Here is a 25,272-nt window from a genome sequence, read left to right on the forward strand (position 1 = left end):
TCAAATCCAGTTGGACTCCAGCCATATCGGATTAAAAGCTCTCATAGCCACATCGATCTTCCCATGTGTTAATACAGAAGTTGTTCTGCTCCAGTTCTTGCTGCCGCCCAGACGCTGCATAAACTCAGAGAAGAGTGCGCATATGCTGTTTTACTGGAGCACCAATGGCTATCGCTAGGATCTCGTATATAGAAATATAGTGAAGAAATATGAAGAAATATAATTAAAAAATTACATTTTTGTACGTAGTAATTCATGCCGGACCCAAGTATATTTTTTACTTTAAAATCGCCATACGACAAATTAGTATTTAATATTTCATCAGTAACTAATAATAATTGTAGGTCCTGGATATCTGCGTATAATCAACTTACACATCACAAATATGCGAGAGAAACTCAGCAGGCCTCAGGCAATAAGACTTCACGATAGTTGATTATAGCAAAATCACTCAGAGTCGACTGCCCGATCTTTTGCTATTGTTGTTGATCAGGCGCAGCGCCAAGTCTTGTTGCAAGTCATCGATATCAGGCTTGGTGTATTTCGCTTCGTTTACCTTCAAGAGGATTATCTTCTGGAGGCCTTGCTGAAGGTCTCTTGCAGTTTTTGTCAGCCAATTCGGCTAATAGGCCGTTCGTGATCTCACTACTGATGTCAACACAAGATTAATATTAAATATTAAATAGTCAATATTAAATTAATCATATTTTGTTCATTGCCACCGTTGATTGGTTATGTATGTGTGCGTATGTACTTTTTTTTATATATTTTTATCTCATGAGTTGTGTTTCCTGAACCAGTCAAATTCTTCATTCATCGTCACGGCAATTTGACGGTACGTCCAAATTTCAATGTCATCCAGTAGCAACGGATGAGTCTCGCTTTTATTTTTTTCTATTTCGTTTTTTTTTATTGGGTACTTTTCTGATTGCATTTATTTTATACACTTACGTGTTTGGAGCTCTTAAGAGAAAATTTCTAACATGTAGGTTGGACACCCTATATACGTATGGGATGGAAATCATTGTCTATTATCTCGTGCAGCAAGTCGCAACTTTTATTACATTTCCAGAACATACCATACAGTACCGGCACGAAGACCTTGCACTAAATAATTTGCTTTATCAATATCTTTCGTAAAAACTGCAGCTGCTAATCCATAATCAGTTTTATTAGCGCGTTCAATAACTTCGTCTAGATCACTAAATTTCAATATTTGTTGAACAGGACGAAATATCTGTGTAAAATAATTAGATGTTTTGAATAACTCATAATATTATTTAATAATTATTTAATAATTAAATATAATAAAGTATGGTCTTATACTGCTTACCTCTTCTTTTGCAATAGCCATTTCATCTATGACATTTGCAAATACTGTTGGTGCAACAAAATATCCTTTATTGCCAATACGCTCTCCACCTGATACTAAATTAGCACCTTCTCTTTTACCAGAGTCTATCATAATTTTATTTAATTGTTCTTGATCAATCTGATTAAAAATACATATATATACAAAAACAATTCTACAATTGCATCCTGGAACAATTCTGTCATCGTTCATAAAATCATACAATGGATTTAGATGAACAAAAATATCTCATATTTTGCGATATTTGTAATATAATCGATTTGTAATATATTTGTAATCAAGATATTAATCTTAGAAATTAAATAAATAAGAGAGAATACGTCGATATGTTACGAGAGGAGCGTTTGAAATGCTCGAGCTATTCGCGCGGCCCAGTTGAAAAAAATAGTTGTCACGCGTGGCGTGAAGGACAAGCACCATTATTCGTACAAAACTCCTGTCTTGTCGCATAGAGCCACATCGGTAGCTACTATATACTTTCAATTACAATTACGAAATCATTTTAGGAGACATTAAAAATAGCTTAAACTGAAATCGTAATAAACTGTGATATATTGGATGATTGCATAAGTTCGTGCCCGATTTTCTTAAATGGCGTTAACTTACTGCATGGCGGAACTCCGGTGTTTTTGTTTGGTTATGTTGCATGCACTGAATAGGTGACACTGTCTTGTGTTACTTTAGCGTCAGACATCGTTCAGATAAGTCGATTTGTGCGTAAGAGAATTTTTTAAAAATAAAGGATGAAAAGGTGTATTTGCAGCATATAATGTTATACGAATTTGGGAAAGGCGTGAGTGTTGGAACTGCATAAAAGAACATTCAAAGCGTTTATTTGGACCGTGCTCCTGCTCTCGGACAGTTAAAAAGTGGTTTAGCAGATTTCGAAATGGTGATTTCAATTTGGAAGATCAATCTCGCTCTGGACGGCCTTCTAGCATTGATGACGATATTGTGTGTGTCTTACAAGGGACATTCGGCAACGCGGAAATTCAAAAAAATCTGAAACTCTACATAATTGTAGAGCAGATATACCTAATAACAAAACAATTTTTCGTTGGTGCCCAAAAACGGTTTTAAGGGTGGAAACAACCCCTTGAACAAAGTTGATTTTTGTCTTTCTAAGCGAATATTATCGAAACTATTAAAGATATGAAAAAATGTTTTAGACAAAAGTTTTATGGTTTTAAAATTACTTTATTATGCTATATTTAGATTTTTTAAAAATGTAAAATTGTGTATAAAATACCCCCCCTCCTTCTCTTTTTTCAAATTGTTAAAATCAAATGTCCAACCAAAATAAAGCTTATTTTATGACAAATTCAACCATATATAATAACATTATGTTTGGAAAAGGCAATATTGAAAAAAAAATTAAACATTCTCTTATATGTATGCCACGCGTACCAAACTCAAGGATTCGCTACTTGACGATGGCATTTCTTTCTTCCTCAAATCTTCCTCATAATTGCAAACTGTAAAAGATAAGGAAGGGAGAAAATAGAAAATCTAAAAAAGCAATAAAGTTGATGTTAAGAAGTAAGTAGGAGAAAAATAGCATGATAAGGATACAGTCACTAATATTTAAAAATGTTATAAATTATAAAATTTCACGTAATAGACATTTATTTTGCCAACATTGCGGCTACCTTTTTCATTAATTTAAACGACACGCATAAATATAAATAAATATGTGTGTGTGTGTATGTGTGTTTTTGTACGTGCGCACGTGTGTGTACATCATGGCAACATGCAAAACACTTGTCACAAGTTTTATGACTGTGCGACCAAAATAGCACTCTTTATCAAGTACAGTGCAATCAAGGTTCATTATATTGACATATGTTATCTTCATTCATTTGCATATAAAAGCTGTCCATTTTGGAATACATTTCAGTGTTATTAAAGCAGTTATTGAAGCAGTACGTATATTATTATTGCTGTGAGAAATGTTTAATTAAAATATCCTTAAGATTTGTATCATAATGTCAGTAATAAATCCAGCTAATGTTATTAATTTGTTAATTGCGACATTTCATTTCACAAATATTGCAATAACTCCTGTTAATCATCAAGAGGTGGAACTCCATGATACAATTACTGATTTAATAAAGAGTGCTATACATCACGATATTACGATCGAACATGAGTGGGGACTTGATTTTGACGATCCATCAGAACCGCATGACGTACAATTTGTAGATGTGTACGATATTGATGCTGAAGAAGATAATTATGGAAATGAAGTTTGCACTGTGGATGATGAAGGTGGAAATGTAAACTTAAATTATAAGAAAAAGGCAATCGAATTTTGGAAGAGTGGAAAGAAAGGACATTTATCTCTTACTTCTGTACAACATCGTTTTAGAAAAGTAAAGTTTAATTAAAAAATAAGAAGAATAATATATAGTAAAATACTTGAGGCTTTTACGGTGTACAGTGACCGGCAGTGATTCGTTCCGCGACAGAGAGAACTCTATTTCCCCTCTCGCGGAACGCATCATTGTCGGTCATTGTACATACAGCTTTGACTATAAGTATAAAGCATCCCAAAAAATTTATTTAAGTTGTGTAACAAAAACATACTATATGAATATATGGAGAACATAATATAGTATACGAGTATATGGAAAAATAATATAATAAAAAAATATAATATAAGAATATGTGGAAAATAATATTTATTTTACAATATTTATTGTAATATAATATAATATTAATATAATATAAATTATAATATAAATATAATATACATAAATATAATATACACATTATATTATAAAATATTAATATAATATTTATTGTAAAGAGATTATATATTTACTATGAGTATATGCATTGATTTCTAGGAAAATACAATGAGTTAGAGATGCTTTATACTTATGACCAAAGCTGTAAATTATATAGTTAGAGTCGCGTTGTTTTTTATTTTAAGTTTTACAATTTGATGTTTCGTGAACATTTAATTCGTATATAACTTCTTTTATTTTTGAATTCGAATTGTTTAATATTGAGATTTGTTTTCTTCTAGGTAAAATCTATTCAACAATTGCACAGATGGCAAGAACATGTAATGCGTGGGGGTTCAAATACAGACAAACTTGTAGTTATTGCTGAATATGTTCTTATAAAATTCCAAGAAGCTGTTAATAGAGGACTTATTATTCATGATATAAATCTGCGAAAATGGGCACTAGAAGCAAAGGAACAAGTGGATTTTTCTTCATTTAAAGCAGGAAATTGGTGGATATGGAATTTTAAAAAGGCACATCGTATTACATCACGTAAAATAACTGCATTTAAAACGCGGTCTTCTCATTTAACTGATCTAACTATACGTCAAAACGCTGAGGAATTTGTAAATACAGTAAAGCCACATATTAATGTAATCGGTGCTGAATCAACTTATAATGCGGACGAAAGTGGCTTTAATTTAGAAATACATGCAGGAAGAACATTAGCTAATGTAGGAGTGAAGACAGTTGGAGCTACTATCCAATCTTTATCTGCTATGACTCATAGCTACACCATTATGCCTATTATATCTGCAGATGGACATCTCCTTTCGCCTTTGTACATAGTATTAAAAGAATCTACTGGTGTTTTTGGACCACAAGTAGAACAAACTCTTTTTAGACCAGTGAATATTTACATTGCGGCTTCAAAATCAGGGAAATTGACAACTGAACATTTCAAAAATTGGTTCCAAGAAGTGTATCTACCAAACACTGGAGAGAAAAGTATACTACTGCTTGATTCATGGCCAGGACATTGCCCGAACCAATTGGAAGAACTTGTACCAAAAGACAAACATGTAAATATTCTAACAATACCAAAAAAACAACTGCTTTTATACAGCCATTAGATGTTTTTGGTTTCAGAATCTGGAAAAATTTTGTTCGAAGCTTTTCTGATAGTGTTATTATAAATAATTATGACATAAATTTACATTTACGTAATAACATAATAAAATTGCAATCTTTAACACACAATCAACTGTCTTCTCCAAGATTTCGAAATTTATTTAGATATAGCTGGTATAAAAGTGGTTATTTATCAACACGACCTGAAAAATTTCATAATCCAATCGATTATTGTTATTTTAAAGAAGAAAAACGTATACCAAAATGTAGCATTTGTGGTAAAATGGCTTTTATACGTTGCGCATGGTGCAAGCAATATTTTTGTTTTGAACATTTCTTTGAGCAATATCATTATTGTAATAATTATATAGAATAAATAATATTTTACTGTCCTCAATTCCTGTAAAATTTGTATATATTATAATCCATACCAAAATATAAGATATCTTTCACTCGAATATCTATATCGACTACTTAATTAATAAAACCTATATACTGAATGAAGCAAAACACATACACACAAATGTACACTGAATAAATTTATAAATTATATTTTTCATTATTAAATCCGTGTGTGTTCTCCTTTTTTCTTCATATCATTCATTTCCTTATTTGTTCTTTACAATTGAATTTAAAAGATTATCTATATTAGGGTTATATACACTCTCTCTGCGTCCTCCTTATCATGCTGTTCTTCTTCAACTTACTTTTTAACATCAACTTTATTGTTTTTTTAGATTTTCTATTTTCTTCCTTCCTTATCTTTTACAGTTTGCAATTATGAGGAAGATTTGAGGAAGAAAGAAATGCCATCGTCAAGTAGCGAATCCTTAAGTTTGGTACGCGTAGCATACATATAAGAGCATGTTTAATTTTTTTTTCAATATTGCCTTTTCCAAACATAATGTTATTATACATGGTTGAATTTGTCATAAAATAAGCTTTATTTTGGTTGGACAATTGATTTTAACAATTTGAAAAAGAGAAGGAGGGGGGGTATTTTATACACAATTTTACATTTTTAAAAATCTAAATATAGCATAATAAAGTACTTTTAAAACCATAAAACTTTTGTCTAAAACATTTTTTCATATCTTTAATAGTTTCGATAATATTCGCTTAGAAAGACAAAAATCAACTTTGTTCAAGGGGTTGTTTCCACCCTTAAAACCGTTTTTGGGCACCAACGAAAAATTGTTTTGTTATTAGGTATATCTGCTCTACAATTATGCAGAGTTTCAGATTTTTTTGAATTTCCGCGTTGCCGAATGTCCCTTGTTAGTAGAAGAAAACCCAAGGATTACAACAGGAGGATTACACTTGCTGAGAGGTTGAAAATTGATAATTCGACTACGTTTCACCATTTAAAAAAGCTTGAATACGTTTCCAAGCTCAATATATGAGTGCCGCATCTCTTGACTGAAAGAAATATGCTGAACTGCATGAATGTGGCCATTTCTTTCCTCGTACGTAATATAAAAAAGCCTTTTTTAGATCCAATGGTAACAGACGATGAGAAGTGAATTTTGTACGACAACGTACAGTGAAAGAGGATCTGAAAAAAGCAGCTGAAGGTGCAGAACCCGTCACAAAAGTCGGCTTACATCCACTGAAGGTGTTGCTGTGTGTATGGTGGGATTGCAGGGGAATTATTCATTTCAAGCTATTCCGACGCGGCGAAACAATCATAACGGACAAATGCTGTAAGCAACTCACTAGACTCGATGCGACTATTCGAGAAAAACGTCCGGTTTTGGCCAGTTAGAAAGGCATCATCTTCCAGGATAATGCTAGACCGCACGTCGCCCAACAGACGTTGCGAAACCTGCTGGAGTTGCAATGGGAAATTCTTCAGCACCCACCATATTCTCCAGATATGATTGCGCCTTCAGATTTTCATTTGTTCTGGTCTTTGCAAAATACACTCAAACGCAAAAAACCCGGTACACTAAAAATTTGGGAAAAAATTACAAAATTTCAAATAATCATAACTTGGTAAATAATGAAGATACAAATATGCGCAGAAATGCAAAATGAAGCTTGAAACGTCCTCTTTAAGAATATCTGAATGGCAATTATGCTCGGCCATTTTTTCAAAATGGCGGATGATAAAGTGAGAGGATGCAAAATTGATAATCAAAGGTCCGTGTTTGCGATGGTGCATGGTGTGCATCAGGTATCGCAGCGTAATGGGACCAAATGCACATGAAAGTATAGAGTGTTATCTTTAAAATGCTACTTTACCGAGCTCGATGTGATCATTTTTCACTGAGTTGTTCCAAATTTTGCTAAAAATGCGGTTTTCTTGTTAAATTTGCATAATTCAGTGAATAAGTATCGCATCAAGCTCTATAACGAAGTATTTTAAAGAAAACATTGTATACTTTTAGGTACTTTTCGTCCCATTGAGCTGCGACACTTACTTTGCTCCATGCGCCGTCGCACGCTTGAACCCTTTTTCAGCAACTTTTCATGTTCTCCTTTTTATCACCCGCCATTTTGAAAAAATATCGTTGCGCACAATTTCGATAGATCTTTCGTAAAGTACGGTTTCAAAGCTTTCAAACCGTTTTTGAAATTTGCTGCTAGGATATTTAGGTGTCGAGATATTCAATTTCGAATTTGCAACAAATGTCGATTCAGCGAGGCTTAAGGGGCTAAGAGGCTCTGCGGTTCGTTTGGCTCTTTCATAATTTCAATAGCCGCGTTCATTATTCTCTATACAATAATTTACACAATTTTGCGAATTGGAAATTTAATTTTCATCAAAAGTTATCATTCTTTACCCTTCAGTTACGCATGATCACTGTGGTATACACTTTAGTTCGCGAAGCTGTCCCTAGCTCTCTACCTTCTCCGTACGATTGGCCATTATGGTACACAGCTTGAATATGCTGTTCAGGATCGCGCCTGAGTTCGCGGTGACTCGGCGCGCGGGATGCCGAGTCGCTGGACGCCACCTGAACGTCGAAATTCCCTGGCGCTCCTAGTCCACGGAGCTGCCGCGACGCGGCGATCTAGGTTGTCGCGCGCGCGAGCCCCTCGGCTCGCATGTGAGTTCGAGCTGCCCAGGGCATATAAGAATGCCCGCGGAGACGATCAGAGATTGCCTTCCTACAGCTTTTGGCCTTCGTACGGTCCACCGCCGATAGTGGCACTATCTCTTGTACGCTGGACTTCGCGAGTTTGTCAGTACGCCGGGCTTACGTTCTGGCTTGACTGAGATTCTGTCGATACGCCGGGCTTCAACGCCTGGCTTGACTGGATTTTTCTTAAATGTATGTGCCAAGACAATGAACAAAGACAAACAATTTTCCTTTTCCGAACGTGTTCACTCCGATAAGCGCTGCCTCGTGCGACTTTTCTTTTTCCGTGATCTTTTCCTTTCGAGGCGCGTTGCTTCGTGCAACTTCATCAATTTAAACCATAATTGATTGTTTCGCATCGAAATTATTGCGTCGATTATAGGGACGATAAATCCTGAAAAGGCTGCTCAAGTTATTGCTTTAATTAAAGATGGCAGAAGTCGAAAGTACGTTGCTCAGGCACTTGATTTGTCAGTGTCAACTGTGCAACGTGCTTATGCCAGGTACTTACAAACCAATTCTTTCCATAGAAGGCCTGGTTCGGGACGTCGATCCTCGATGTACCAATCACAATGATGACCGATTTATTGTTTCAAATTCGTTAAGAGACAGACATCGAACATCTGTTCAAATTAGAAACAATTTAAGGGATGTCCGCAACATTAATGTATCCGTTAACACCGTTCGGAGAAGATTAAAGGAATAAAATCTGCTTTCGCGCAGGCCAGCAGCTGTACCTTTGCTTAAATGTCACCATCGCGTAGCTCGACTCAATTTTGCAGTTGAGCATAGAGACTGAACTTACGCAGACTGGAGCAAAGTACTCTTTAGCGATGAATCTCGTTTTTGTGTCTATTCTCCAGATGGACGAGAGAACGAGTTTATCGTCGCGGTGGAGAACGATTTGCAGACTGTACGGTAAGTGAGAGGCATAGCTACAATGGAGTGTACTATGTAATGATTTGGGCAGGAATTTCAGCTAATGCTCATACAGATCTGCACTTTTTTGACAAGAATATGAACGCAGATGTATACGTGGAAGACATACTCATTCCGTATGTTGTTCCGTACGCACCCTTCATCGGAGAGAACTTCTTGTTTATGCAAGATAATGCTCGACCACACACTGCGAGAAGAGTGCTTGATTTCTTCGATGAAGTTGGCATAAATCGACTCGATTGGCCAGCAAATAGTCCAGATTTAAATCCAATCGAACACTTATGGGACAACCTCGGCAGGAAAGTACGAAATCACGTACCTGCTCCTCAGTCACTGCGAGAACTGCGAATAATTCTCGAAAACGAATGGAATACAATTACGCAGGATGAAATTAAAAGACTAATAAGGAGTATGCCTGATCGTATGAATGAGGTAATACGCGCACGAGGCAGTCATACCCACTATTAGCACACACACACCACACACACAGCAGAGAGGGTTTGGAGTCATTAATTACTGCAGGAGTGACGAACTGCGGGGTCCTTATCTCTGCTGTAACACCACACACACACACACATACCACAAGGAGGGTGTGAAATCTTGAAATACTGTGGAGCTGACGAACCACGGGGTCCTTATCCTTGTGGTATACAAACACACACACACACACTACATACAATGGGACTTTTCCTACCAGTAAAACTCCATGCCGTTTATATTGGGAAGACTTACAACCATAATTTGAGCTAATGACAGCGGTATCTTAAAACGCAATTCATCTTTATTACGTAATATCGAGTACGCAAAATGATGAACCTAAATTGAATTTTACTTTCATTTCCCTGGCTTTCAAAATAATAAATGCAAATCATTGAATATATTGTGCAAGTTATGTAAATTATTATATAGAGAAACATGAACACAGCTATTGAAATTATGAACGAGCCAAACGAACCGCAGAGCCTCTTAGCCCCTTAAGCCTCGCTGAATCGATATTTGTTGTAAATTCGAAATTGAATATCTCGACACCTAAATATCCTAGCAGCAAATTTCAAAAACGGTTTGAAAGCTTTGAAACCGTACTTTACGAAAGATCTATCGAAATTGTGCGCAACGATATTTTTTCAAAATGGCGGGTGATAAAAAGGAGAACATGAAAAGTTGCTGAAAAAGGGTTCGAGTGTGCGACGGCGCATGGAGCAAAGTAAGTGTCGCAGCTCAATGGGACGAAAAGTACCTAAAAGTATACAATGTTTTCTTTAAAATACTTCTTTATAGAGCTTGATGCGATACTTATTCACTGAATTATGTAAATTTAACAAGAAAACCGCATTTTTAGCAAAATTTGGAACAACTCAGTGAAAAATGATCACATCGAGCTCGGTAAAGTAGCATTTTAAAGATAACACTCTATACTTTCATATGTATTTGGTCCCATTACGCTGCGATACCTGATGCACACCATGCACCATCGCAAATACGTACCTTTGATTAGCAATTTTGCATCCTCTCACTTTATCATCCGCCATTTTGAAAAAAATGGCCGAGCATAATTGCCACTCAGATATTCTTAAAGAGGACGTTTCAAGCTTCATTTTGCATTTCTGCGCATATTTGTATCTTCATTATTTACCAAGTTATGATTATTTGAAATTTTGTAATTTTTTCCCAAATTTTTAGTGTACCGGGTTTTTTGCGTTTGAGTGTAGTTTGAATGGCGAAAATCTTAAATCCGAGAAAGTTGTCGCAAATCACCTCACGAACTTTTTTAAAGGAAAATCAGGCTCTTTCTTCAAAAATGGAATCGATAAGTTTGTAGATCGTTGGGAAAATAATTGTAAAGTAGAATGGAGACTATATAATTGATTAATAAAACTGAATTCTTTAAAATTTAATTTATTGATGTTTATCTTTAACCCTTTGAAGCACAGCGAGACTCTGGAGTCCAACCTATTTTGTTTCACTTTATTACGTGTTTTAGGTATAAAAAACTCAATTTTCTTGCTGTTTTCTGTGTTTTCATTCGAGTATTATGTCTAGTTACTAAGTATGATGTAATGTGTAATTCTCATAAATTGTTTATAAAATTGTTTATACTAGGTGCGCAATTAAGTTTCCGGGTTTCACACATGGATGGCACTAACGACACATGTAGTCGACATACATGTCTGAAGTTGTGTTTTTTATAGCTTGGACATCTGGTAACAATAACCAGTCGTAATATCAGCACATATCGCAAAGCAAAAATATTTTTTCTAGTAACGAAGATGTCGAGTTTTGTGCCAAATAAACAGCATTTGCGGGATGTATTGCTTTTCTGCTTCAACTTGAAAAAAAGTGCAGCTGAAGCACGTCGTTTGCTTGAGGAAGCCTATGGCGAACATGCACCATCGAAAACTACCTATAAAGATTGGTTTAAACGCTTCAGAAGTGGCGATTTCGACACTGAGGACAAGGAATGCTCCGGAAGATCAAAAACAATTGAGGACGCCGATCTGCAAGCGTTATTGAATGAAGATGATACGCAAACACAAGATCAACTTGCGGAGGCATTAAACATGACTCGCCAAGGTATTTTCAAATGTTTACATGACATGGGAAAAATTCAAAAGGAAGGAAAATGGGTGCCGCATGAGTTGACTGAGAGACAGATAGAAAATCGAAGAGCCACTTCCGAAATTTTGCTTTTGCGGCATGAAGGAAAGAGTTTCCTGCATCGAATTGTTACTGGCGATGAGAAGTGGATATATTTTGAGAATCCTAAACACAAAAAATCGTGGCTTTCACCTGGCGAAGCATCAACATCGACGGCACGGCCAAATCGCTTTGGAAAGAAGACAATGCTCTGCGTTTGGATCAGAAAGGAATAGTGTACTATGAGCTGCCGAAAGCGGGCGAAACTATCAATGGGCATCGCTACCGACAACAACTGATCAATTTGAACCATGTATTGCTCGAAAAATAGCTAGAATAGGACACGAGACACGAACGAGTGATATTGCAGCACGACAACGCTCCGTGCCATTGCACTTCCATCGTCCAGGACACCATCAAAACGCTGAAATGGGATCTGCTACTGCACCCGCCGTATTCGCCAGACACTTCCGATTATCACTTGTTCCGGTCGATGGCGCATGGCTTGGCTGGGCAACACTTGGTCAATTTCGAAGAAGTGCAAAATTAGTTGGATGAATGATTTCGGTCCAAAGACGCGTCGTTTTATTGTCGCGGTATTTATGTATTACCAGAGAGATGGCAAAAATGTGTAGCTAGAGAGGGACGATACTTTGAATAAACCATTATTTGTATTTCTCTTGAAATTTTTCATTTTTCATTGATCAGAGAACCCGGAAACTTTGTTGCGCACCTAGTATAAATAGTTATATGCGAAAAACAGTATTTTTCATACAAAAAATTCGTATCAGAGAGAACAATCATAGCTATATAGATAACAATTGATATTCTGGAGTTTTCGAGGTTGCCGATTACGAATCCGGGGTCAGAATTTCAAAATTTAAAATGGCGGATTCAATATGGTAAACAAAAATGTTAAAAATTCTTCGATTTCGACAGAAATAAATACATGGAGGTGTTTTCGGTCGCTGATCACGAATTTATTATCAGAGTTCCGAAATTCAAAATGGCGGATCCAATATAGTGGACAAAAATGTTCCAAATCCTTCGATTTCGACAGAAATAAGTATATGGAGGTTTTTTGGGTCGCTGATTATGAATTTGTTTGTTATTAGATTTCCCAAATTAAAATCCATAATATCATATCAAAGTTAACAATTTATTGTCGTCATATTGGGTCTGCCATTTCAAAATTTTTAACTTCGATTCTGTGTTTGTCATCTATGATCAAAAAACATATATATTCCGAGTTTGATACATATCCATAATATCAAAGTTACCTATTTGAATCGCCATATTGAATCCGCCATTTTGAATTTAAAAATTTTTACTCCAAATTTGTAATCAGCGACCCAGAAAACCCCTATATACATAATCAGTTCCTTTTATTATTGTATATAAAAATTCGTGCTTCAAAGAGTTAAATCGGGCATGGATTTATGCAATCATCTAATAAAGATCGAAAGAGAGAAAGCGATAAAAACCGATATGACTTATTGAGAATTTCATTGTTTTCTATTTTAATCTATCGTTTCATCATATCCCACACAGCACATGATATTATTCGTATATACTGTTTTCATACTAAATATACTATAGATATATCTAATATACTGAGAATATCCCTATAATATTTTTCGTAGTATATTATTTTTCGTATATTTTTAGAATTACGTAATTCATCAATAATATTCAGTTTATTTATCGAATATTCTAGAAATATTGGAATATTATCAACAATATTTTAATCATTAATCGGACATATCCCTTCTACAATAAGCAATTAGTCATAAGCCGTAAGCAAATTGACCAACCACAGTCGATTATTTAAAAAATAATCAAATGTGATTGGTCAATTTGCTTACGGCTTTTGACTAATTGCTTTATATTGTAGAAGGTCTCTAAAGGTCATTCTACAATACGTGTCGTAAATCGTAAACCGTAAGAACTAACCAACTATAACCGATTATTTTTGTAATAATCGACTGTGATTCGCCAATTTTTACGACTTACAACTTACGACACGTATTGTAGAATGACCTTAATAACACATGTATCCAAGAAACGTTCAGATTACGTCCTGAAGATGACCTCGGGATGTTTCTTCATCCTCAGGACGTCCCTGGGATGTTCTTAGGAGATCTTGTGCTGTCTGGAGCCACCCAATCAGAATCGGGCGGAGGCCCGATTCTGATTGGATGGCTTCTAATGCTTCTCTACTCCATTCTCCGCTTTCCGTGTCCATCTGAACGCACGTAGTCATGTCGTATACGCCCCGCGTGCCCTCCGATAGGGCGGCGCTCCCCGGCCCAGGTACGGTGGTCGAGCGAGTATGACCTTAGGGTCCTCTACTCGCTCCCCCTACTTGGTCACCGGGGTGGGGGTGTGGTGCAGCGGTAGTAGTCGCATTAAGCGGCACTTGCATTTCGGTGTCTAGCCGCGCGGCTCCCCTCACCACAGCCCCCTATAAGTCCTGTGGCACGCGGGACCCAAGGCGGATAAGGGTCCCACGTAATTGTGGGGCCAAAAGGGGCGGCGGCTTAGGAAAAGGAGTAATACAAGCAGTACTTCCGGCCGCCATCGCTGCCCCTGAAGAAGGCACCCCCTGGAGTTTTAGTCGGTGCGAGTCCGATATAACCCACGGGCTCTCCCCCAGGGGCCTGTGGGTATCCATAAGGGGTTTCTCCAGGGTTACCAAAAAAAAAAAGTCACTCGTAAATAAGTATACCAAAAATAAAAAAAAAAAAAAAAAATAAATTTCTAGTTACCAAAAAAATATCACGTCATAATATATCAAGATTTAATAAAAAAAATAAAAATAAAATAACATTAACTATTATGCATTAATAAATTTGTACCTCAATAGATATTTTGTTAGATAGGCCAATTCGTTGTATAAAATTTTATATTTCTTTCAACCTGTCTTTCAGGGGTATGTGGCACAAAAATAATTAACTGCAGGTTGTTACACTATTTTTCCTATTTTCTTGATAGTTATAAGTTATTCAGACTGCGTCTCAATTTTCCTCCTTAATCCATACAATAATTATCGGAAAATGTGCCAAAAATTTCAAAACAACCAGCGAAGCATATTAACACTTTACCGACCGGTAGCGTTCAACATCCTATGCACTTCTCACCGGCCACTCGGCCACAGATCTTCTCTGGCACCGGTTCTGTTTCGGCTTAGACTGTCGCGCGGGAATATATGCGCTTTTCTTATGCTCAAGTAAAATTGTACGCTTTCTGTTATTATAGGATAATCAAATTTCATAAAATCTTTTATTTTCATGATATTAGTGCTAAGCAATATTTACTTTATCTATTACAATCGTTTTCAGTTTAATATTTATATAATGTACCATAATCCATATAACCATATTTTTCAAAAAAGAAGTCGTTTAATATTTTTTTAAAGTATGATACCGCTCAAAACAGTTACCTTTGTGTAGTGGAATATTGCAAAATTTACAGATAAAACTTGTTCTACTTCTTTTTTTTTTAATTGTACAAACTCTGCATTGTCTTTGGGGTTTTGCACTCCGACCGCTGGTCACTATGTTTATAAGTTTATGCTTTCCGAAATTTGACAGTCTTCCGGGATGATCGAATCGGGATGTTCTCCTTGTGGGTTCAGAATAAGGTTGATTTTCATCTTGTTCCTTAGCTTCGCAATCTTCTGTCCACAATATTGCCACTTTGTGCATAAAATTTTTATACGTAATGTTTTTTCCATTTAGAGCTGTATATGCTTTAAATGAATTGAAAAGTGCACAGTTGATAAAGAACATTACGACTCGTTTAGTCCATTTCTTTGTCTTCCTAAAAATGGAATAATAGGATAAATATTGGTCTGCGCGGTTTACGCCCTTCATATATTGGTTGTAATCGATTACTGAAGTAGGCTTCTGTGTTAGAGCATTTGCTTTTCGACTTCTGCTTCCAGATTCCGTTAATTGTACGAAATGTATTGTTGAGATCATATTTACATATCTTTTGCCATTATTCCACACTTCTAATAAAATATGGTGATTTCTACGAAATTCACGCTGGCCTCTTGAAAGTTTTATTGTTTGGAGTGATTGAGGAAGACCTCTATTTCTTCGAATTGTTCCATACACTCGCACTTTATTTTTCAAAAGAATTTTAGCCATATTGACACTGTTGTAGTAGTTATCTTGATATATATGATGCCACATGTTCTTATAGGGTCCAATAACCGATAATACAATATCTTCTAATTTTTGTCCATCAGCAGCATACACGCGAAAGTTACATATGTATCCTGTACGAGCTTCACACAGCATTCTGACCAGTATTCCATATTTTGTGAGTTTTGCGGGATTATATGTTTTTATCGAAAGTCTACCTCTCCACGGAATTATAGACTCATCCAAAGACAATTGTTGAGATGGTTTATATACATCATTAAATTTTTGCTTTAAATAATCAATGACTGGCTGGACTTTAGCAAGCCTATGCGAATTGTGAGAAATGTTCTCATTGTTACAGAAATGCCAGCTCTGAAATATTTGTAGAAATCTGTTCCTGCTCATTACTTGCGCGAAGAATGGAGTTTCTATAGTCGGGTCAGTGGTCCAGTAATCGTAGAGAACGTCCTTCTTTACTTGTCCCATTAGAATTAGTATGCCTAAAAATTTCTTCATTTCGGGTATCGTTATATCTGTCCACTTTTTCATTTTTGATGTAATTCTATATCTCTCCATTACTTGATAATGGTATCTATTGGATTCCCCCACCAAGTGCTCAAAAAAGTCATTTCCAATGAATAAATTTACCGTATCCATTAAATTTTCTGGCGAACTTGGCATAATTTTTACGCCGGGGCTGCCTTCGAAAGGTTTCAACATTATCGCTTTGTCGTTTGTCGACCATGTACCATCGTTGTCTTCAACGGTGTTTACATCATCGTCTTCTGAATCACTGTATCTTAGTGGTAATACAGAACGTCGCTTTCGAATCATTATATCACTGCCATCACTTTCGTCATCACTATCACTTGTTGAATAGCTGTCAGGACAATCTGACAGATTATCTAAGTAAAACTCAGCACTACCATTTTTCCCGCTCATGGTGAACGCTAAGTTTTCAAAGTGGTATAAAAATATGGGAGCTTACAGACGAAACCAAACAATACCTCAAAATCAAATAACAAATGTTTGTTGGTTACCATCGCAACCGATTAATCGGCCACCAGTCGGTGAGCGCTGAGGACAAAAAGCCGATTAATCGGCCACCGGTCGGTGAGCACTGGGGACAGAAAGCCGATTAATCGGCCACCGGTCGGTGAGCGCTGGGAACAGAAAGCCGATTAATCGGCCACCGATCGGTAAGCGCTGGGGACAGAAAGCCGATTAATCGGCTATCGGTCGGTAAAGTGTTAAAGAAACAAAACAAGGTATACAAAAAAGTTATAATCTGATGATATATAATAAAACATCCATGACCAGATGATATGTAATAAACAAATATTTTGTTATTTTTAGTATCCCAACAAAATGATTTTTCACAAGATTTGTTTCACAAGCAAACGAAGCATAATATGCAAACGGAGAATTATGTAATTAATAAAAATTACGAAAATTTACTGAGCACAAGCAAGCAACAAACTAGTGATCTAGACAATGGTAATTGTCAAGGTATGTTAGTAACTTTTATATATTTTTTATTTGATTTGGAACATGTGATTCATTTTTATCTGAGAATGCTTTTGTGGAAATGTTTCCGACTGCAGAAGCAAACAAGTATAAATAGAAGCATTATTATTACATATTAATAAAACATCCATGATCAGATAATATGTAATAAACAATTTTTTTGTTATTTTTAGTATTGCAACAAGATGATTTTCCATAAAATTTGTTTCACAAGCAACCGAAGCATAACATGCAAACGGAGCATTATGTAATTAATAAAAATTACGAAAATTTACCGAGCACAAGCAAGCAACAAACTAGTGATCTGGACATTGGTAATTGTCAAGGTATGTTAGTAACTTTTATATATTTTTTATTTGATTTGGAACATGTGATTAATTTTCATCTGAGAATGCTTTTGTGAAAATGTTTCCGACTGCAGAAGTAAGCAAATATAAATAGAAGCATTATTATTACGTATTAATAAAACATCCATGATCAGATAATATGTAATGAACAAATATTTTGTTATTTTTAATATTGCAAAAAGATGATTTTCCACAAGATTTGTTTCACAAGCAACCGAAGCATAACATGCAAACGGAGCATTATGTAATTAATAAAAATTACGAAAATGTACCGAGCACAAGCAAGCAACAAACTAATGATCTGGACATTGGTAATTGTCAAGGTATATTAGTAACTTTTATATATTTTTTATTTGATTTGGTACATGTGATTCATTTTTATTTGAGAATGCTTTTGTGGAAATGTTTTCGACTACAGAAGTAAGCAAGCACAAATAGAAATATTATTATTATATATTAAATTATAATTTTACATTGTCTCGACAGTTTATTGTTATCTCTTCTTTATTCAAATTTATTGATTTTGCGGCTTATCAATATATTTATATAAGAGTGTGTTCCGTACAGCATCACGTGCTGTACGGATAGTCGGTGCGAGTCAACGCTGCAGGGCGGGCGGCCTGGTTCCCGGGGCGTTCTCGCTAGCGGCGGGGGACGCGGGTTCTCGCGAGCGAGCGCGCGGGACCCCCACTAGGTCCAACCGCGGCCGCTACACGGCGCGGCTCGCGATTCCGCTGCCCGCGGGCAAGATTCGACCGCCCGGATATATAACCAGGCGCGCGATGCCTGGTCCTTGCCTTGTCTTGTCTTCTGCCTGGCCAGTTTAGGTAGCAAGTAGTGCTACACGTTAGTGCATCGTGTTACTGGTGATTACCGACGCGCTTTCTAGGCTTCCTAGGGCGATCGGGTATTTCGTTTCAGATTCGAACCACTGCTCTATAGACTCTGCTGAGTTGAAGGTGGCGCCGACACACCCTGCTGGGTTGAGGCAAATGGTTCGAATCTCGGTTTGTGATCTCGGGCTCACGGCGTTGCCGTGATCTTAGGAGCGACTCGACCGTCTCCTCGGAGCTTCGAGCTCCCTTATTGCCCAAGTGTCCGTAGGGGGCCTTGGCGGTTTTGGAGCGGCTCGGTCGCAGTCCTAGAGCGTTCGCGCTCCTTCGTCCAAGTGTCCATTGGGAACTTGGCTTTCTCGCAGGAGCGACTTGGTCGTCCTGCGAGCCGGAGCTCTCGGAGCTCCGTTTCCACGCGTCCTCGGGACCGTGGCTGGCTATTGGCCATTACGCCCGGAAGGGCAGGCCATCCGAAACGACGGAGGTCGTTTCGTTGCACGTCCTTGGCGTGCTTCGGGTGCCGCGCACCGTTGACGTCACGGACGTGTGTCCTGCGGGACTTGCGTAGGCGACGTTGTTTCGCTTGTATATAGCTACGTTTAGGTTCTTCGGCGTCGTTCTTCTGCGTTATTCTCTTCTGCGTTACTACTGCGTTTATTGCGTCCATTGCGTTTACACTGCGTGTCACTTTACGTCGGCACGTGCGCGTGCTTCTTCTCTCTTGTTCTCGCCGCCGTCCCTGGGCATGGCCCATTCGGCGCGCGACGCGGCCTGATCAGCAGGGTCTGTGGTCGCCTTGCGAGGCCCCGGCCTTTGATCAGGACGACCGGACGGTCACCGAGCGGACTCGAGCGAGCCTAGACGCAGGCGGACGTCGCTCTGCGATCCCGTACTTCCAGCCAGCTCTCCGGAGCTATCCTATGTTCGGGCTAGTTCCGAACAGAGTGTAATATTTTTATTAATTCACAGGAACAGAAAATTTTCACCGATTTGTTGTTGAAACATTAATATCTTTAAAATTGAAAGTCAATGCAGTAGACAGAAATGTAAAACTTCTTTTGCATAAACGGTCAGTTCCTACTATTGACACAGAAGAAGGGGAAGATGACATTTTTCAGAATTTATCAGTTAAAAGTGACAATGAACTTGAAATAATAGAAACAAAGTTAAAGAATGACTCAACTTATAGAAAAAATATGGTATTTTATATTTGTTTATTATTCAATACAGCTGCTAAGTAACATAATTAAAATCACAAAAATATAGATTAAAACCTAAGCTGTATTTTAACACTTTAATTATATAACTATTCATTATCATAATAACAGGAAAATATTCGGAACATTTTATATATTTTTTTGACTCGATTGGAAGAGAAACTGTTGTTTAATAGACATATATTTTTATTTTAACGTATGCTGTAATAATTTTTGTCGTGCAATTTTTCACTTTTGACATAATTAAATAAAGATAGTCTCAGAGAGGATCCATAGAGTCATAATATATATAAATTAATAAATGTCATTAGACGAAATATTGAACTAATATTAACTCTGTACTTACATTTCAGATTAAACAATTGGTTCGAGTTGTATGCGAGGATTTAAAAACATCATGTATAAGATTAATGAGACAAATCTTCAGCAATGAATTAGCCATGAAATACAGCTGGTATGGAGCGAAAAAGAAAAATATCTTCAGCAACTTACAATTGTGTAAAGTAATTATATGTAAGTAAAATATACAATCAGAATATACATACAGAATTGTAAATCTTAATTTTTAATTAATAGCATAATTGATAAATATTTAGAAGAGGCACGCCGTCTCCGATTTTGCTAAAACTCACATATTTTATGTATTTTCACGTATAGAAGCCGAATCTGAATTAAAAATCATTGTTTCTCTACAAAGCGAGAAAAATATTGTTTAAGATAGAATATGATAGGTTAAGAAACTTGTCATTGCAAGGTAAAGTCTGTTCGTTACACTTATTGTATTAGTGTAATGCAGTATAACAACTAAATGAAAATACTTAAATTAAGAATATTTATATAAATAATTTTGTCACATGTAACCTTGCATAGGGGCCTTTGCTAATCTTTTCAGAATTTGTCATTTTAATATATGGTAGACTCATTGATTTAGTAAGACGAAGATTTAAAGATATATTCTTTTATAATTATTGTACATAAAATAGGAGTTATTTTGTGCACAATTCAAAATAAGACCTATCTTGTGTACAATAATTGCAAAAGGATATATTTTTAAATCTTTGCCTTACTAAAGTGATGAGTCTACCTTATATTAAAATGACAGATTCTGAAAAGATTAGCAAAGGCTCTTATGCAAAGGAGAATGTATCATGAATCAAAAGCGGAAGAATCATAGCATATGTTATTTTATTGCGTAACAAGAGGAACAAGATCAGTCCTACATAATGAGATAGCATATACTTACATTCTTCTGCTTCTGATTAATGATACACTCTCCCTTGTGTAGGGCCCTTTGCTAACCTTTTTAGGATCTGCCATTTTAGTACATATAAGGTGAAGATTTAAAGATATATTCTTTTATAATTATTGTACACAAGATAGGAGTTATTTTGTGTACAATTCAAAATAAGTTCTATCTTATGTACAATAATTATAAAAGTTTAGTTGTATACTGCGCTACACTAATACAATAAGTACAACGAACAAACTTTACCTTGCAATGACAGGTTTCCTAATCTATCATACCTCTATCTTTAACAATTTTTTTCTTGCTTTATAGAGTTAAATAACTATTTTTACTTTTGGATCCGGTTTCTATGAGTCAAAATATATAAGATACGTGAGTTTTAGCAAAATCGGAGGCGGTATGCCTTTTCTAAATAATTCTAAATGTTTAAACAAATATTTAAGTAATCTCTTTATTTATATATTTACATTAACATAAAATTTTTCAACTTTCTTTGAAGCAACTTAAATGAGAACAGATATTTATTTAAAGAAAACACTCTCTCTCTCTCTCTCTCTCTAATTACACTGATTTTTAAATATTATATTCCAGGTGTGATAAGAAAGTCGCATACAACTGCAACAGATGAACAAATTTCTGCTCCCATCAAGATCTGGCTGGCTCATGCAAAGGAACGTGCAAAAAAACAAAAAATAATTGAGTTATTTTAGATTTTACATATATGTGGCACCTACACATCCAGTCGACTTGAGAATCCTAGCTTCCTCAAATGGTCATGCACGGTAGAAACAGACTTGTGCAGAGTGTCGGCGAGTTCTCTAACTGTCACTCTAGGATTTTCGTGCACGAGATCCATAAGAAGCGTTTCATCAACCTCCTGAGGCCGGCCTGAGCGAGCTTGATCTTCCATGTTGAAATCGCCAGCTTCGAATCTTCGATACCATTTTCGAACTGTCTGGTGAGTGACGCAGGCATCTCCATATACTGAAAACATCTCATTCAGGGTCTGCGAAGCCGTGAAGCCACGTTTAAAACAATATAGCATCACATGACGAAAATGGACTTTTTGGTTCTCCATTTTTCAAACTGATTTCTGACGAAATAGTTGCACTTAGGAAGATCTGCGAAGTTTCCTTAGCGGGCTCATAGATCCGGGAATGTTTGTTGACAAACATAAAATCGTTTAGAGCGCCCTCGTTCTTACTGATTACATAGAAATGTGGAGCGCGCGAAATTTGAAACGAACTTTCCGAACAACCTAATATATATAATTTATGAAGATACATATATATATATATATATATTATAATTTATAAAGTTTATAGTTTATAAAGGCAGTACAAGTTGTTAAGAGTTCATTTATATGTTTATTAATATATGTATAAAGAGTTCATTTATATGTTAAACTAATTTAAAAAATATATATAATAACATATATATAACCAATTTGTCATTTTTATTATACCCAAAAAGACCTGCAGAATATTTATATATTATATAAATATTCTACAAAGATACTAACAATAAACTAGGAAATATTTCTAATCGATACTAGTAATATTATTAAAATATTATTTAGATATACCTACAATATAATACGAAATATTCTCAGTATATACTGAGTAGACTGCGGAAGCGGACATAGGAACATTCTCAGTATATTCTCAAAATATTACAGTACGTATTTCGGATATTCATGGAATAATCGCAATTTACGGTTGCGATATACTGAGAACCTGCTTAGAATCTACCTGTGCTATATGGGATCGAGTCCGAAGGAAAAGATATCATTTTCTATCATATCCTATTTCTCTTTGTTAGGAGAATATTCTTTATGTTCAGCTCTTATGAATATTTTATTAAAGAATTAGGCACGCATGCACACACGCACGCATACGTATAATAATTATGTAAATTAATTAGAGTATATGTACATGTGCGTACGCGCGCACGCGTGCGTGCATGCGTGTGTGCGTGCGCGTGCATGTGCGCGCGCGCGTGTCTGTATGTATGTATGTGCGCGCGCGCGTGTCTGTGTGTATGTATGTGTATGCCTATGTGACTCGTTAGAGCATTATAACTGATTATTCGTAGCTTGATATAAATTTAAATATATCTGTGGTCCTTGCTCTGTTTTCGTATCAAATGGATCTCCCACGCTTTTATTTTTTGCGCGAAGTACACTTTTTTCTACGAACTCGTCATAGATACTATCTTGGACGAAAGTTCTAGATCCTGCGCAACAGCATTGACCCTTACACAAATTAACGAAGTATAAGTAGATCACATTAAATTGATAATAAAAATATATATTTATTAAAAACAATCAATGTAAAATTCCAAACTAAATTACCATGTTAAAGAACAATCCATAGTGTGCTCTTTCTACTGCATCATTAAAATTAGCATCTTCCAAAATAATATTAGGGGATTTTCCGCCTAATTCTAATGTCATTCTTTTTAAATTTTTTACATCACTTTGTTGTATTAATTTTCCAACTTCTGTAGAACCAGTAAATGCGATTTTGTCAACTTTATTATGAGCTACTAATGCAGCCCCAGCTTTACCATAACCAGGAACAACATTTATTACTCCATTGGGAAATCCAGCTTCTTTAGTTAATTGTGCAATATAAAGTGCTGTTAACGGAGTTTGTTCCGCAGGTTTTTAAATGACAACGTTCCCTGAGGTATAATATTCAAATTTTAACTATGTAGCTCTTAACTTATGGCAAAAAAATAAAATAATAAAAATGAATGATACAACAAAATATTATAAAATATAGAATATAAAATATATTTATTAAGTGCGCAACTTCTCGGTTTTTTTTACTGAACTTTGATATTAATTTATATTAAGAGATTGCATTGAAAGCCGCTGTTCACTGCTATGTAGATGGCTCGAGTGAGTCCCAGATGCGCATAGAATAAAACAGACACAGTAGGTTGAATGAATCGGACACAGCGAAAAACGGACACAGTAAGAAATGGACACAGTAAAAATCGGACTCAGTAACAAACGGACATAGTAGGTTAAATGGACACTCGGTGGTTGCAATCAGATACAGTAAGAAACGGACACAGTAACAAACGGACACACGGTGGTTGCAATCGAGCACTGTTACGTGCCGCAACGTATATTTTTAGTTGTTTATTTTAACTTATATTATTTATTTTAATTTGTACTATCTGTAGACCGTCGCGAGGGCGACGATGACGCATGTTCCTCCATATCTATCTTACTTAATCCTAATGACCGACTTCATCTTAAAATAACAAACTAATAGCTATGATATCCCCGAATTTCTGCCCTCGCAAGAATTTCCTTTTTCTCTTCCAAATTTATTACCGTTTTTTTCCTGTGCCCTATAAAAACCTCCGAATACCTCTCAGTTCCCGGCTAGCTCTCGTCTGATATACATCAAGTTCCAAGCCAATTCTTAAGCTATCCACTCTGTACAAGCGGCAACGTGCTCTCAATTTGAAGACAAAATAAACCATATCAACAGTCGAAAACAAAGTCTTTTCACAGTTCCTCCATCAACGATCGTTGCACTGCAACGATAGCCGTGGCGATCGTAACAGCACATTTATTTTTTACTGTGTCCGATTCATTAAATCTGCTGTGTCTGTTTTATTTTGTGTGCATCTGCGATGCTCCCCTTTGGAACACAGTACGCATAAGCGGGGGAGGGGCGAAACCCCTCCCCCATACCGCCTCCCCAAGAAAATTCTAATCTAACCTAACCTAACCTAACTTACTATATTTTTATACAAGGTGTTCCGGGAGGAAAGGTCAATATTTCGTGGGAATATAGAATGAAGTAATATAAGGCAAAAATGTTATTTAAACATGGTGTAGTTTATTACTGGTTTCCGAGATACAGCTATGTTAAATTACACGTCGGAATTTAAAGTCATTGGGATTTCATTCTTCACCGTAACGGAGCACTGCAGGCTGTATATCAGTTGGAAAGGTTAGCGAACAACTACATACCTGGTGATCTATCCTGCTGTTTGTGACATACTAGAGATGGGCGATACAACCCAAAAGTAT

At 36.2% G+C, this 25,272-nt stretch overlaps 2 protein-coding genes across 2 annotated transcripts; one reads left to right on the forward strand and one right to left on the reverse strand.

Moving 5' to 3' along the window:
- LOC109504312 (aldehyde dehydrogenase 9-like) lies at positions 1-24,716 on the reverse strand. Its single transcript, XM_025308141.1, is given in 9 exon segments — positions 1-114; positions 246-355; positions 557-648; positions 1,080-1,237; positions 1,334-1,482; positions 3,865-3,881; positions 23,330-23,469; positions 23,569-23,900; positions 24,602-24,716. Coding segments are annotated over 9 exon segments (1,227 nt in total).
- LOC112590741 (uncharacterized) lies at positions 17,768-21,932 on the forward strand. The gene is made up of 4 exons (XM_025308157.1): positions 17,768-17,898; positions 19,722-19,951; positions 20,323-20,482; positions 21,807-21,932. Exons 1-4 carry the CDS (start codon positions 17,802-17,804, stop codon positions 21,923-21,925), a joined length of 606 nt encoding a protein of 201 aa, XP_025163942.1. The 5' UTR covers positions 17,768-17,801; the 3' UTR covers positions 21,926-21,932.
- Positions 24,717-25,272: the final 556 nt, after the last annotated feature.

Source organism: Harpegnathos saltator, unplaced genomic scaffold (genome assembly GCF_003227715.2).
Source record: "Harpegnathos saltator strain DR-91 unplaced genomic scaffold, Hsal_v8.6 scaffold14, whole genome shotgun sequence".
NCBI classification, from domain to species: Eukaryota; Metazoa; Arthropoda; class Insecta; order Hymenoptera; family Formicidae; genus Harpegnathos; species Harpegnathos saltator.